The 16,593-nt window shown below is 39.8% G+C and overlaps 1 protein-coding gene across 4 annotated transcripts in view; it reads right to left on the reverse strand.

The window, feature by feature from the left end:
• The window catches only part of LOC126475276 (PAN2-PAN3 deadenylation complex catalytic subunit PAN2), a 320,263-nt gene that overhangs the window by 257,538 nt on the left and 46,132 nt on the right, over positions 1 to 16,593 (reverse strand). For all 4 annotated transcript variants that reach the window (XM_050103030.1, XM_050103026.1, XM_050103025.1 and 1 more), the window contains exon 7: positions 13,872 to 14,176. In XM_050103030.1, the coding sequence (XP_049958987.1) occupies positions 13,872 to 14,176 (305 nt within the window). The remainder of the gene's footprint in view (positions 1 to 13,871; positions 14,177 to 16,593) is intronic.

Below are 16,593 nucleotides of genomic sequence, written 5' to 3' on the forward strand. Positions count from 1 at the left end.
ATTCTCCCCAAGTTACTTTCCTGTAAAATGACATGCATACTCCAGTCACCTATCAGCAGAAAGAAAGAAACCAATATCATCCCAGACTGCAACAACTGAAACACATCCTGCATCAATTAATCATTGTGCACAGAAATAAGTAACGACCTACACACAACCCTTCCCACTTCTCATAAAACATAATCTATACAATACTCTAGTTCATTCTGATACCACAACCATTAACTTTTTGCCACACACATTCTACCACCATGGAAGATCCAAATGCCAGACCTGTATGATACACACACATCGTTCTCTGATCCCATGACAGGCTTAACTTATTTGAGGAGGGGCCACAAGTGAAAGCAGTTAAGTCATATACCAACTCTGATGGAATTTTTGCTCATCATTTTATGCATGCAAAGCCACCTATCAGCTGTCCAAACACACTTACGGCCACTGCCAAACTATGGTCCAGAGCACAGCAGACCATCCAGCAGCTAAACATATTGCTGAACACGATTATTTCCATGGCTGCTTCACAGCCCATGCCATATGGTACATTCCATGTAACATTGGCTTTTGTTAAGTACTTATAAGGGCACTGCCTTTACAACATTTTCTTTCATACCGTAACCCTCCTGTTCTCAAACTCTGCTAACCTCTGCCCCACCCCCAGATCCATCCCTGCTCTGTAAACTTAACTTCACTCACCCTTAACTCAAGACCTGTTCTCTGAGGTCTCATTTTTCCTCTGTTCTACCTCCCTGATAACCACGCGTGATGGTGTCGGTTGCCACTTATTTCCATAGCCGGAACTATTTGGTTGTAATCCACAGCAGCCTATCAGCACAGCAATACACTGACTATTCACTTTGCCCTGTTTTGTTGCCCTTCACGGTAAGTCACCCTTGGCTACAGCAAGACAATGTCTGCCCGCACAAGGAGAGTTTCTACTGCTTGTCTTCCTGCTTGCCAAACCCTAACTTAAGCAACACGGTCACAGGATTTCTCCCCAATAGAGAACATGTGGAGCATTATGGGCAGGACCCCATAACCAGCTTGGGATTTTGACAATCTAATGCATCAACTGGACAGAACGTGGCACAATATCCCTCATGAGGATATCCAACAACTTTAGCTATCTATTCCAAGCTGAATAACTGCTTGCATAAGGACCAGAGGAGGACCAAAGCGTTACTAACTTGCTCAATTTTGAAGCTCTCTTGTGAAAAATTATCCATTTAATATATATATATATATATATATATATATATATATATATATATATATATATATATATATATATAGAGAGAGAGAGAGAGAGAGAGAGAGAGAGAGAGAGAGACACACACACACACACACACACACACACACACACACACACACACCATTTGACTAATTCCTTTGTGGTGGGTCTTTTTTACTATCTTAAAATGTGTTATAAAAGTGTGTGTGTGTGTGTTTTTCACGTCTCGTCCTAAGTCACTGGATGGATTTTGACCAAACTTTGTACACGTATCACTTGCACCCGGAAAGAATTGCTGTGCAGTTAAGCAGCACCAATGTTTCATAGGTGTGGGGAAGGTGGGGGGGGGGGGGGGGGGGGGGGGGGGGGAAATGTAGCTCACAACATGTTAATTCCCAGACTTTATTCAGCCAGTATTTGTTGCAAGTCACTAAGTGCCCTCACTGTCAAACTTCACGTAATTTAAACCCTTTTTTAAACTCTTCTCACTGATAACCCCCACAAAACGATTAAAGGGAAAAGTTCATTGCTTACTACATTTTCACAGTTCATGCAGTAAAATTGGGACATCAGACACGACATTTAAATTTACTACTTCTTTATTGCTAACTGTATTTGCAGCATTTTACACATACAGTGAAACTCCGCTTTTACACTTTTCAAGGGACTTCAAAAAAATGGTTTAAAACGCAGAAAAATGAAAAATTTCGGAAACAATGTTTTTGCTGTAAAAGTTACGTATAGGATACCCCTTGCACTTTATGTATGATATATGGACATAACAGGCATCAAAAGACTTGACAGGGACCTGTTTATTATATAATGAAGGTTTATTATCTAATAAAAACTACTGATTTAATAGCAACTGATAACTGTCTGGGAAGTAGAAACGTTTGACTCAATTTCATGTCATAATTATGTTTTAGAAAGCTTACAGCTGTCATTCATTATTTAAATAATGAAATACTGCACTAGTTACGTATTTTTTCATGCTTAGCATGATGCATTTTGAGAAATTTTTCTCATTGTCAAGTGCAAATACGTCCATATTTTGTGTGGTGTTTGAATATGTGTTATTCTGCGTATCTTGCACTGTAGCCGTCTTTTCGGGTTATCAGGTACAGTGCCCCATCAGTTATGTAGCAACCCCCCCCCCTCCTACACACACACACACACACACACACACACACACACACAACCGAGCTATTACTCGCATTGTTTGTGTAACAATACAAAAAATACAAAGTGTACGACTTTGCTTCCTCCGTTTTTTCCCCAACATTTGAGGCTTTAATAAAACAAATTGGTTACACACGTGTCGTTTAAAGTATTTTCCATCGCCGGCCACTACTTTCTCCCATCTTTTGGGCAGTGTATGAATCCCGCATCGAAAAAATTGATCATCTTTTGAAGCGACCCACGAATCGATCCAATTTGTAACTTCTTCATGAGATCGGAAGTGTTGGTCAGCCAGGCCATGCACCATTGATCTGAACACGTGATAGAGGGAGCAATGTCTGGAGAATATGGCGGTTAGGATACGACTTTCCATTTTAACGTTTCCAAGTACGATTTGACCCCTTTTGCAACATGGGGTCGAGCATTGTCGTGCTGCAAAATCACTTTATCGTGCCTCTTGTTGTATTGCGGCCATTTGTCTTTAAATGCTCTGCTCAAATGCATTAATTGCATTCAATAACGAGCACCTCCTAGTACACAATGCTGAGCTGGTCCCACCAAATGCAGAGTATGATCCTGGAGCCGTGAATATTCGGTTTGGCTGTCGACTTTGAAGCATGGCTGGGATATCCCCATGATTTTTTGCATTTAGGGTTATCATAATGAACCCATTTTTCATACCTGGTCACAATGCAATGCAGAAATCCTTTCCGTTTTTGCATCTGAAGCAACTGTTCACAAACACACAAATGCCGTTCAACATCTCTTGGTTTCAGCTCACAGGGGACCCAAGCTCCTTCTTTCTGAATCATGCTCATAGCTTTGAGACGTTTTGAAATGGCTTGCTGTGTCACTACCACTAATTGTGCCAATTCTTCTAGAGTTTGACGCGAGTCTTCACTCAGCGATGTCTCCATTTCTGCATCTTTGAAAACACTCTTTTCCACCATTATGCCGGTCTACGACATTAAAATCACCGTTCTTGAAGCGACGAAACCACTCACGACACCTTCTTTCACTAAAGGTGCGTTTACACTGCGATTTGTATCGGCACATGTATGAGATACATGTATATGCGACTTTGCGACATGTATCGCGACTTGTATGAGTTGACAAGTATCAACCTCATACATGTATGAGCGCGCGTTTACACTGGTTGATATGTATCACTCTGCGATAGCTTCCGACGACGATTTGGAAGATTTCACATTTTTATGTGCTGATACACTTGCTCTTTTGGAAGATGTTAGGAAGAAAAGGCGGGAGGAAGCGTAGATGGTGGCACAGAGAGTTTCTCGCGAATTAACGCTAGAGGATGGCGCACATTTTAAAAATTATGTTAGGATGAGTATGGAGGATTTCCGCGGTTTGTTATCACTTGTGGCTCCTCTTGTGTCCAAAACCAACACAAACTTTCGGGAAGCGATTCCACCAGAGGATCAGTTGGCAGTAACACTCCGTTTTTAGCCACTGGGGATTCCTCGTAAAACGAAGATTTCATTACAAAACATTTGCATTGTCGTGCGATTGCTAATGCCAACGTCTCACACACGATTGTCGGCATCCGTTGCCAACATTATCACGCGAGGCCGCCGGAATAATAGCAAAACATTGATATACGTGCCAGATGCATGAAAAAATTATATAATGTATTACATACTCTGAGATATATCTATATATATATATATATATATATATCTATATCTATATATATATATCTATATCTATATCTATATCTATATCTATATATATATATATATATATATATCTATATCTATATATATATATATATATATATATCTATATCTATATATATATATCTATATCTATATATATATATCTATATCTATATCTATATCTATATATATATATATATCTATATATATATATATATATATATATATATATATATATATATATATATCTAAAAAGAAAGATGATGAAACTTACCAAACAAAAGCGCTGGCAGGTCGATAGACACACAAACAAACACAAACATACACACAAAATTCAAGCTTTCGCAACAAACTGTTGCCTCATCAGGAAAGAGGGAAGGAGAGGGGAAGACGAAAGGAAGTAGGTTTTAAAGGAGAGGGTAAGGAGTCATTCCAATCCCGGGAGCGGAAAGACTTACCTTAGGGGGAAAAAAGGACAGGTATACACTCGCACACACACATGTGTGTGTGTGCGAGTGTATACCTGTCCTTTTTTCCCCCTAAGGTAAGTCTTTCCGCTCCCGGGATTGGAATGACTCCTTACCCTCTCCTTTAAAACCTACTTCCTTTCGTCTTCCCCTCTCCTTCCCTCTTTCCTGATGAGGCAACAGTTTGTTGCGAAAGCTTGAATTTTGTGTGTATGTTTGTGTGTCTATCGACCTGCCAGCGCTTTTGTTTGGTAAGTTTCATCATCTTTCTTTTTAGATATATTTTTCCCACGTGGAATGTTTCCCTCTATTATATATATATATATTATATATATATATATTATATATATATATATATATATATATATATATATATATATATATATATATATATATATATATATATATATATATATATATATATATCTCAAACTTTTACCTTCACTTCTTGGGATAAAACTTGCACAATGGCCTCGCAAACACGAAGAATAATGTTGCATATGGCACTTTTTGATATTCTATGCAGATACATTAACGTCGAAATGACAGTCGGCACCTTCAAAACTCAAACAGCCGCCAAAGAGCCTGGTACTAAGAGCCTGGTACTACGCATGCGCTAATCGTCGATATAAGCGGCAGTCGACAAGACGACAGGAAATGATAGTACTGCGCATGCGCGAGTTCTTCAAATGTCGCTCATACATGTCGCGTATATGGCCAAAAAGCGATATACAAAATGTATACGCGACATGTATGAGCTCGAGGTTCCGCATACAAGTTCCGTGAATTTTTGTATGTGGTGATGTATCGCGACATGTCAAATTGACATGTCGCTCATACATGTCGCGATACATGTATCCCAGTGTAAACGTACCTTAAGAGCGTCCTTACCATATGTACTTCAGAGCATTTGATGAGACTCAGCTGCTGTTTTCTCGATATTTAAACAAAACAGTAACACCTTCCGCAAATGATGAGAAATGGCTCGTAAACTGACATTTTCAAGCAAGAACAACTTTATGATGCAGAAGACACTAATCGACTAATGTTTGAATGTGATTATATTGACTGAGGTCCAAGCTAACTGCTTAATGTCTGCGAGCTGTTTCTTTTGACCGCTTCTTACCGTTGTTGCCACCTATCGGAAAACAGCGGAAGCTAAGTTGTACACATTGTACATACATAAATTCTGCACTTGACAACGAGACTAAATTCTTGAAACATATTTTGCTCAACATGAATAAAATACGTAACTGGCACTGTGTTTAAACTAAAAACATTTGAGCATTGCAAAGTGAATGATTGTGTCAGCTAGCACTCCAAGTGGACATAACGCAAAAACATGCTAAATATGGTTCAACAAAGGTTTCACGATGATCACAACAATCACAAAACTGTGTTTGTGCAGTAGAGAGTTTAGAAATGGTTGTGATTGGTCAAGATATATTCATTCGAACAAATCTAGTTACTCCCCTCCGCTACCATGCCAAGTAGAGTTTGGCAACAGTGGGAGATACGGCATGAATTTTCCAACTTTTACATATTTACTGGTTCAAATCCATTGAGTAGAGTGCCATGGTGTCAAGAAGCTTAACCATAAAAAATTTGTAAACACTACTGGATGGCCAACATTTTTTCTCCACAAAAATTTTTTCGTAATGCGTACATCGCAGGAAAATTATAAATATGTTGACGCAAAATCGGGTGCAAATCAACACTGTGGGCATAGGAAATTTGATGGGACTGATAAATGTTGTAAACGATGAGAAAACATTAATTATAAGAATGTGTAAATGGGGTTATATAGTACCTCACTGAATGTATCCATACAATTATATCATTTTATTGCATACAGTTTAAGAGATATGGCATCAAACATTGAGCTGTGTGAAAACTAAACTGCAGGACATCTATGTGTATAAATATTTGTAAAATGTGTGACAAGTGAGTATCCAGGCAAAGCCACAGATAAAAGACTCATGCACCCCTGCACTAATTTTAACAAAACTTAAAACTTCATGACCATACTACTTAATATCTTTAAAGAAATACTGCGGGCAGCCTAGTGTAAAAACAATCTCCCATCAGGGTGGTGGTGATAATATGATAAGGGAAGGAGACAGGAGGGGGTAGACAGAGAGCAGGATGGAAGAGAAGGTGAACACAGAATGGTGGTGAGGAGATAGACACAGGATGGCAAGGAGGAGATTGATTAATAGAAGATTGGAATAAATATGTACCAGGGACTGTCTGGCACTCAGTTTGTATCAAATAAGTGCTGTTTACCTCACATTTGCAGCCAATTTTTTACTACATCAACATGAATAAATCCCTGAGAAAATAGTTATCCACCACCTGAAATAAATGAATCTTGTTTACTGTACAGTAAAACTTGTCATGAATCTTTACACTGAACACTGCTACTTTCCTTTTAGTTTAACTTGGTATTCACATTTTGTAAAAAGAGTGGCTAATGAATGTTTTTAAGTTTCTTATGGACTGTTTGGGATTCCCAGTTTCTTGCTTTATATTTAATGGGAACTTCTTGAGTATCTTTCCACTAGAGTACACGATTAAACTGTGAATCTTAAACAGGCAAAGTCTGCACGTGAATTATGCTTGTGTCTTATTGGGAGTGCAACCACAGTTCAACAAACTGATTATTACTGTCAACAACAGAAATTACTAAAGAGTAAAAGTATTGAAAGTGAATATTATTCGAAGATCCTTGGAAAGATCACTGCAAGGTGTGTGGTTGTCTACTTTATGGAAAATACGCAAAGCAGGACAACGCTTGTCTTCATGCCAATACAAAGAAAGTCTTAAGTGCAAAACATGTCCAACTTAGCCACTTTATTATTTTGTCTGTATGCTGATTTAATCTGAACTTTTTATCCATTGCATAATACGAGTCTTCAAGATTAAGACTTATGTTTGAAACATTTGTAGACTCTTCCAGCTACCTATCATCTGAGTTGTGTTGTGCCTCCTCGTGCTGAGTTTGGATCCTTTATTGCTATACATGTGCTACCAGCAAACATTGTTCTCAAAACACCCTTCCAAGACACTGAAAGATTTTTTTTTTTGTCCATTAATGAACAACAACGGGGAAAGCAGTCATTACTGGAACTGTCACAGGAATGAAGGTAATCTCTAAATTGTGTAACATAGCATCATAGCATTGCTTTCTGTGATAGACTTAAGTCTCCATCAATGCAAGAAGGATGCCATTAATGCTGTAACACTTCAGTTTTCCAAGTAGAATTATCTGATTCACATTGAAAGACTTTTGAAAAGTGGCAGAGTATACCAATCACATAATGTTTCTTGTTAAGCTCTGCAGGACTTAAATTATGGGTCCTTGTATTGCTTTCTCTGTGGAGAGTCTTTTAAAAATGCCAATGGGGAGGCAGTTTTCTTTACCAAGACTACTCTGAAGTTGTCTTACAAAGTTGTCACTAGAACATATCACAGTGCTAAAAACAAAATCATCAAGATTAGTAAGTGAAGAATTTTATTATTTTCTTAGGTATCCTTCCTAAATGGTTGGTGGTGCATATAGTTCCTACACAAGAAAACCCGAAGCATTTGTAAATGTTTCTTTATTATTTAGTACAATGTCTGCTGCCATGTAGTGATACTAACTATTAGATATGATGGCCAATGATTTGAATGTGTCAGCATTTATGCAGAAGCGGTTCAGTTTCATTTGGATCACAATTTTTGTTTCATGTTTGATAACATGACAAACTGTTTTTGCCTTTTTCTTGAAGGGAGTCATTTACTGAGCATAATATGCAAGTTTTACAATGCTGGTGGTACTACGGTTTTAAATCTTAACACACCTTGTTCTCTGAATTTGGTAGAACTCTCTTCCCATCTCAAGATATTTTAATATCGTGAGTTGTCAACCCATTATCCTTGCTTCTGTTCAATTTTATCCTTGCTTGTTTCATGGATAACAAGACTTAAAATGCTTTACCAATAAATTTTCTATCTGCATTGTCTGCTTTATGAATCTCATTCCCTATTCTTCCCAGTTTCTATTCACACACAATAACAATCATTATTTTTGACTGTGATAATTGTTTTCCTGTATGTTCTGCACTTTTTAAGGGATCAGTATATTTTACTGTTAATGTCTTCTCTGCGGGACACCACTTCGTTGAAGTGCTGACTGTGTGGACAGAGAAACTTGCCTGTTCATGTGAAACTGAAGGCTACTCGAGCTGTTGTGCAACTACCGGCAGGGGTTCCCATGAAGGACAGACCACAGTGGATGAATTGGCCAGTGTCCTGCAACACTGCCATCACTGTCACATCCATTTCACTAGCACTTCCTTAATTCACCAGGTACCAAACCCACAGTGTGAAGTGACCCATGCCAAGGGGGTGGCACATGATAAGGTGTGTCATGAAAGGGGTATCAGATAGCAGGTGACACCTCAGTAATTAGCCTTGCACACGTGGGACTACTGGGACTCCATGGTGTCAGCCTAATAAATCTCAAATTCTCAGGGGACAAAAATGGAGAACAAGGGGAACAGGGGTGCTTGAGACCTCAAATACCCAAATATCAGAGTTGAAACTGATGAAAGCTGCTATCAGGCCATTCGTGGAGGTGAATCTGCGTGGATGCTACAAGGCTCATGGTACACTGTGATCAAAAGTATCTGGACACCCCCAAAACATATGTTTTTCATATTAGGTGCATTGTGCTGCCCCTACCGCCAGATACACCATATCAGTGACCTCCATAGCCATTAGACATCGTGAGAGAGCAGATGGTCAGGTGACTGGGTGTCACTTGGGTCATACCTCTTTGTGCAAGATTTCCACACTCCTAATCAACCCTAGGTCCACTGTTCCCTATGTGAGAGTGAAGTGGAAATGTGAAGGGACAAGTACAGCACAAAAGCATACAGCCCACCTCGTCTACTGACTAACAGAGGCTGCCGACGGTTGAAGAGGGTCGTAATGTGTAATAGACATCTATCCAGACCATCACACAGGAGTTCCAAACTGCATCAGGATCCACTGCAAGTACTGTGACAGTTAGGCAGGAAGTGAGAAAACTGATATCATGGTCGAGCGGCTGCTCATAAGCCACACATCATGCTGGTAAATGCCAAATGATGCATCGGTTGGTGTAAGGAGTGTAATCATTGGGCGACTGGACAATGGAAAAACTGTTGTGTGGAGTGATGAATCATGGTACACAATGTGACAATCCAATGCAGGGTGTGGGTATTGCGAATGCCTTGTGAATGTCATTTGCCAACATCTGTAGTGCCAACAGTACAATTTGGAGGCGGTGGTGTTACGGTGTGGTCGTGTTTTTCATGGAGGGAGCTTGCACTCCTTGTTTTGTGTGGCACTATCACAGTATAGTCCTACATCAATGTTTTAGGCAGCTTCTTGCTTCCCACTGTTGAAGAGCAATGCAGGGATGGCAATTGCATCCTTCAACATGATCGAGCACTTCTTCATAATGTACAGCCTATGGCAGAATGGTTACATGACAATAACATCCCAGTAATGAACTGGCCTGCACAGAGCCCTGACCTGAATCCTGTAGAACACCTTTGGGATGTTTTGAAATGCCAACTTCATGCCAGGCCTCACCGACCAACATCGATACCTCTCCTGAGTGCAGCACTCCATGAAGAATGGGCTATCATTTGCCAAGAAACCTTCCAGCACCTGACAATGTATGCCTGCGAGAGTGGAAGCTGTCATCAAGGCTAAGGGTGGGCCAACACCATATTGAATTCCACTATTACCGATGGAGGGCACCACAAACTTTTATGTCATTTTGTAAGGCGCCTCTTACGTGAGGAAGACATTTTTACCAGTTTTAATAAATTATTGTCTCTTCTTGATGTATTAACGATAGTTAGGAAGTGCTGTAGTCTGTAGCTGGCCATGAGTCGGAAAGCATTTCCCACGCTGGCTGGCTAGGTGATGAAGCGACCATATGTCGCGCGTAGTGGGGTGGGGCTCGGCACTGGACCATAGCAACAAGCATCAGCCTGGGAAATTTACATGACGGGAAGTACCACCATCTTGGCGCCAAAGTCACCAATTTTGTTTGTTTATACTTAATAATAAAAGTCATTTATGACAACATGAATACTAGGTGGAGCCTCTGGATGTTTAAAATTTTTTATCATAATTTTGCCTCGTTAAAATTCACATCCGTTCATTAACAAATGCATATCTTGGTAAGTACCAACTTTATCGGAAATCCACGAACTGTGATTAAACTAGTAACAGATAAGGACTGCACGCCAGGAACCATACTCTCGGTTATGAGTAGTTGTGACACGAGTGTTTCATTATTGATCTAATAGGAATAAAAGTGATATTACGGCATTCTGAATGTTATTCGAGTAAATAGATACCCCAAAGTTGATCAACAGCAATTTCAGATAATTAGCTTCCATCGACAGCCACATCCAATGCACCAACGAATAATATGCACGGGACAACATTTACGAGAGCTGCACCGCACACAGGTAGGAGGAAATCCGATGACACAACCCACCAAGACCGATCAAGGAAGGTCCGACTTACACTCGCAAATTCCGGGTGGAAATGCTGACCAGTTATACTGTATGTCACATATACCACCCTCTATGGATTCATGGCTAAGCTGAGTAATAACAGTATCAGTTTAGAAGTGAGGGGATCTTGCAATTTTCAATTAGGTGTCTGGATAGTTTTGGTCACATAGTGTATCTGCGTTGCTTCAGATAGCGAAGCAGCTCTGGAATCTCTATCAGCCTCTGCAATGAGAACGAAGATCGTTTCATAATGCCACAAAGCCCTTGTGAGTCTAGTGAAAACAATCGGGTGAAGCTGTCATGGGTCTCTGGTCACTTGGGAATCAGTGGCAATAAACAAGCTGATAGGCTGCAAGGACAGGGGCAACAACTCCATTTGCTGTATCAGAACCCGTCCTATCCATCACTAAGGCAATAGTAAGAACCAAACTGAATACATGGACTAGGGGACAGTAAGTAGGATATCAAACAAAGACAGATTACACTCCGGGTAAGACAGATGACTTGCCATGAGAACTATAATAAACACACACACACACACACACACACACACACACACACACACACACACACACACACACGATGGGTACAATAAAAGAAGGCCCTAAGTGCAGACTAGGGCTCGAGGGGAATTAAACTTAATACATTTAATCTTCAAATGCAAAGTATTGGGGGCCCAAAGACATAGAATATTTGGCACATTAATTCCTGAAGAAATTGTGTTTAATAAAGAACTAGTAGAATGCCTCCTACTACTTCTACTAGAATTACGGGGAGATAAACCACAGACAGTTTTGGTGCAGGCAACAGTGGGCTAAGACAACTTGCCTTGCCTTCCTGCATAGATAAATCAATCATTAAGATTGGCTTTAAATCTGTATCATTAAATACGGTTTGGTCTAAAAACAAATTGTCTATGGCTGCACTTCAATCCTCATAGGGATAGATAATGCCAGACATCAACTCTAGGTGCTCCCAATATTATCTGAGAGAATAAGCACCACACAAAAAACGATTCTCCATTTAAGTCTGCATAACATTATTATACTGTCTTCAACAACTTTATGAAGCTAATGATACTTCTTGGTAGTAGGTTGTAAGCAGTCAGCACTACAAGCCCGTGCATTTCCTAATTCGTTATCAGGGAACAGCTTTCTAACACCTGTACAATAATTTTACAGTATATTGTTAATTTTTACTTGTTGACCATCTGACTACAACGGAATGAAACAATTTTCATGCCATACATGTTTCGCCTTTATTCTTTGCAAGGAAAGTTTAGTGGCAGGTTCTGTGGATGATTTTCTCATGTTGTGTTTTAGTTCCCTTTTCTGGCATTGTACTACTTCTTATAATGCTGTTTTGGTTTTTGTTTCCTACACTTCCAGGTACTAGGAACTCAAAACTTGTTTTGATACTTTGTTTTTGAAACACAGCATCTAGAGGATACCCTCCCCACCTCTCCCCTGCCCTCTGCCTAACCTGCAGCACTTGACTGTCTGCCATCCCCACCATAACATACTATACTATCCCTCCCCCTCCATGCCCCAGCCTCCTCCTCACCCCCACCCAGTAGCCACTCCCATCATGCATTGGTGCTGCTGCTCGCAGTGTGGTTTCAGTTGCCTGAGACTGCAGTTTTGTGTGTGTGTGTGTGTGTGTGTGTGTGTGTGTGTGTGTGTGTGTGTGTGTGTGTGTGTATTGTTGACAAAGGCCAATGGCCAAAAGCTTTAAGTGTGAAAGTATTTTTGATGTGCCTATCTGCGACTCAGCATCTCCGCTATATGGTGAGTAGCAACTTTCCATCTCATAATATCAGTGGTATCACAGTCACATTCCGACACACACAATAAATCTATTGACACTGCATCAGTCTTATGTTATCCTATGGATATGACAAGTACATTCTTTTTGTTACTGAGGTTTCTGTTATTTTAAGGGAAGGCATATACATTTTTTACTTGGCTTTGTGCAAGCAGCAGCATTATCTTCTGCTAGTAACTGTTATAAGCCTTATATTTGCTTTGCAGCTCTGGTGGTAGACAGCAGTGCACAATAAGGATGAGGGAGCACAAATTGCGAGGATGTAATAGGACAGAGGGGGGTGAAAACTGTTGGGTGGAGGTTGTGGGGACGGTAGTTTCCCCTGAGTTGAGGCCAGGATAATTTTGCAGGCTTGGAATGATTTGTAAGGGTAACTCCCACCCGTGCAGTTTAGAACCGCTGGTGGTGGAGGCAAGGACCAGGTGGCCTGGGTTTCGAAGCAGCCACTGAAATGAAGTGTGTTACGTGCAGATCCATGATGTGTCACAGGTTGGTCTACCTTGCTCTCAGTCACTCTTTGGCTGTGGCCACTCATCGTGGTGGACATCCGTTTGTTAGTTATGCCAATATACAGAGCTGTGTTTGTTTTGTTTAGTGCTATGGCCCACAACTTGCCTTCTTTCTATCCTTACACCTTCAAACATTTCACTTAACCTTCTTTTTATATGGATCACTTTCATTCATATTCTTCATTACAATGATGCACAATGCCCAAAATGTTACTTGCTAACTATCAGAGCAAATAATGTATTTAAATTATAGTAATTTATAGTGCATTCCCTACTCACTTTTGCTATATGTATAAACCTTTTGCTCAATCTATCAGGATTCTCTTTGCTATGCACAGATGATTTTTAGACACACTATGGTAAGGCAACAACAGTATCATTTTGTGTACATTTAAGTTGTACTTTTAAGGATGCCTCACCTGTAGACTTTTTGCAAGAACTGTGGTGGCCAATCAGAGAGAAGACTTGTGCCTGGTTGTGTATATGGTAAAGGAACAGTTGACAATGGTGGAGCATCATCTGTAAAGCCGATCGGTGGGAGAGGGTCGACAGGATCAGCAAACTCAGTCTCACGGGAGAAGGTGTTGAAAACTGGAGCAGTAGAAGTAGCACTCACAGGACCAGAGACTAATAAATGGATGGATCCACCTGCATCCCCCAATGCAACACACTGGCAGGATGAAGATACATCAAACGCCAGGCACATTGAGCCTGCCGTATCAACCTGCAATGAAAAAATTATTGTTAATAAAATAAAAACCCTTAAATATTAGTGATATTTAAATTATGATGCACGTAATGGAAAAGGAAGAAACGAGATTCCACTAACAAAGAAGTGATGGATGATAAAAACTGCATGGACCAAAATACGAGAAATGCTTGTTTTTATGAAAACTACACACCTCAAAACAAAAATGCTTTATTTTACATCTACACGGATATCCTGCAAATTATGCTTAGGTGCCTGGCAGAGGGTTCATTGAACCACCTTCACAATAATTCCCTCATTCCACTCCCCGAACAGTGCACGGAAAAAACAAGCACCTATATCTTTCCGTGCGAGCTCCGATTTCCCTTATTTTAATAACATGATTGTTTCTCCCTACGTAGATTGCCATCAACAAAACATTTTCACAGTGAGCACATAAAGTTGGTGACTGAAATTACATGAAAATACCCGGTCACAACGAGAAACACCTCTGTTTTAATGATGTCCACCCCAAATCCTGTATCATGTCTGTGACATTCTCTCCCTTATTTCTCGATAATACAAAACATGCTACTCTTCTTTGAACTTTCTCAATGTACTCCGTTATCTTATCCGGTAAGGATCCCACACCAAATAGCAGTACTACAAAAGAGAACGGACATGCATAGTGTGGGCAGTCTCTTCAGTATATCTGTTGCATCTTCTAAATGTTCTGCCAATAAATCTGTCTTTGGTATGCCTTCCCCCAACATTTTGTATGGGTTCTTTCCAATTTAAATTGTTCGTAATTGTAGTTCCCAGGTATTTTGTTGTATTTACGGGATTTAGATTTGATTCATTTATTGCATAACCAGTTTAACAGATTCCTTTTAGCACTCGTGTGGATGTTTTAGTGTCAACTGCCAATTTTCACACCATAGAGGTATCTTTTATAAACCGTTCTGCAATCTGTCTTCATCTTCTGATGAGTTTACTAGACGATGAACAACAGCACCATCTGCAAACAACATACGACAGCTGTTCAGATTTTCTCCTAAATAGTTTATATAGATAAGAAACGGCGAAGGGGCTGTAACACTACCTTGGGGAATGCCAGAAATCACTTCTGTTTTACACTGTGATTTTCCGCCTGTTACTATGAAACTGTGACCCCTCTGACATGGAAGATTGTCTCAGTTATTTGTGTGGATTCCCGATTTCCTAAGTGTGCAATTTCACTACAAGCCACTTGTCAGCCACGGTGTCAAAAGCCTTCTCAAAATCTAGAAATGTGAATCAATTTGAAATCCTCTGTCAATAGCACTCAACACTTCGTGCGAGTAAAGAGGGAGTTGTGTTTCAGAAGACTGATGTTTTCCAACTCGTGCTGACTGTATGTCAATATACCATTCTATTCAAGGTAATTCACAGTGTTTGAACACAACATATTTTAAAAAATTGTGCTGCATAATGACGTTAATGATATGGGCCTGTGATTTTGTGGATTCATACTGCCTTTTTTGAATGTTGGAGTGACCTGTGCAACTTTCCAGTCGTTGGGTATGAATCTTTTGTCAATCGATTAGTGGACCATGAGACTTATCAATTTCTAAGTTACTCATGTTGCCAGCTGAACAGAGAAGGACTGATTGTGTCCTGTCACTAGCGAACTTACTTACTTACAATCAGAATCTCTATTTTCTGCCAGGTTTCAAGACAAGTTTTGTTGTGGAAACTATTATAAGTCTGCACCAAACTTCTGTGACAGATCGCCTATCTTGGGATATTATGCGATTGTTTAAATTTGGCTTGCTTTTTAAAATTGTTCCTGCAACAGGGTTCTAACCTGTTCTGTGTACCAAGAAGGATCAGCTCCATCATTTTTTAATTTTTTTATAAATCTTTTAATAGCTGTCAATAATTTTCTTTGAATTCACACCACATCTCGTCTGTATAAATTACATTGTCTCTGAGGAAGGCGTCCAGCGATTTTTGTCAGATTTTGAATGTGTAAAATTTTTGGAGGATTTGGAAATTACGCAACTCAGTCTATGACAACCCTGTGCTCACCAATCCCTGTATCCATTTTGATGTTCATAATCAGCTCAGAATTATTTGCTGCCAAGAGGTCTAGTGTGTTTTCACAACCGTTTATTATTTGGGTGGGCTCATGAACTAACCGCTCAAAATTTTCAGAGAATGTATTTAGCACAATTTCAGATGATCTGTGATGCCTACTTCCAGATTTAAACCTGTATTTTCCACCAACAAATCGAGGGCAGACTGAAGTCACCACCAACTGTAATTATGTGACTTGGTTATGTGTTTGAAATGATACTCAAGTTTTCTTTGAACCTTTCGGAAGTTGTATCACCTGAGTTGGGAGGTTGGTAAAAGGATCCCATTATTTTATTCTAGTTGTCAAGAATAACCTCTACTCATAGTAACCCAGA

Source organism: Schistocerca serialis, chromosome 4 (assembly GCF_023864345.2).
Source record: "Schistocerca serialis cubense isolate TAMUIC-IGC-003099 chromosome 4, iqSchSeri2.2, whole genome shotgun sequence".
Lineage (NCBI taxonomy): Eukaryota > Metazoa > Arthropoda > Insecta > Orthoptera > Acrididae > Schistocerca > Schistocerca serialis.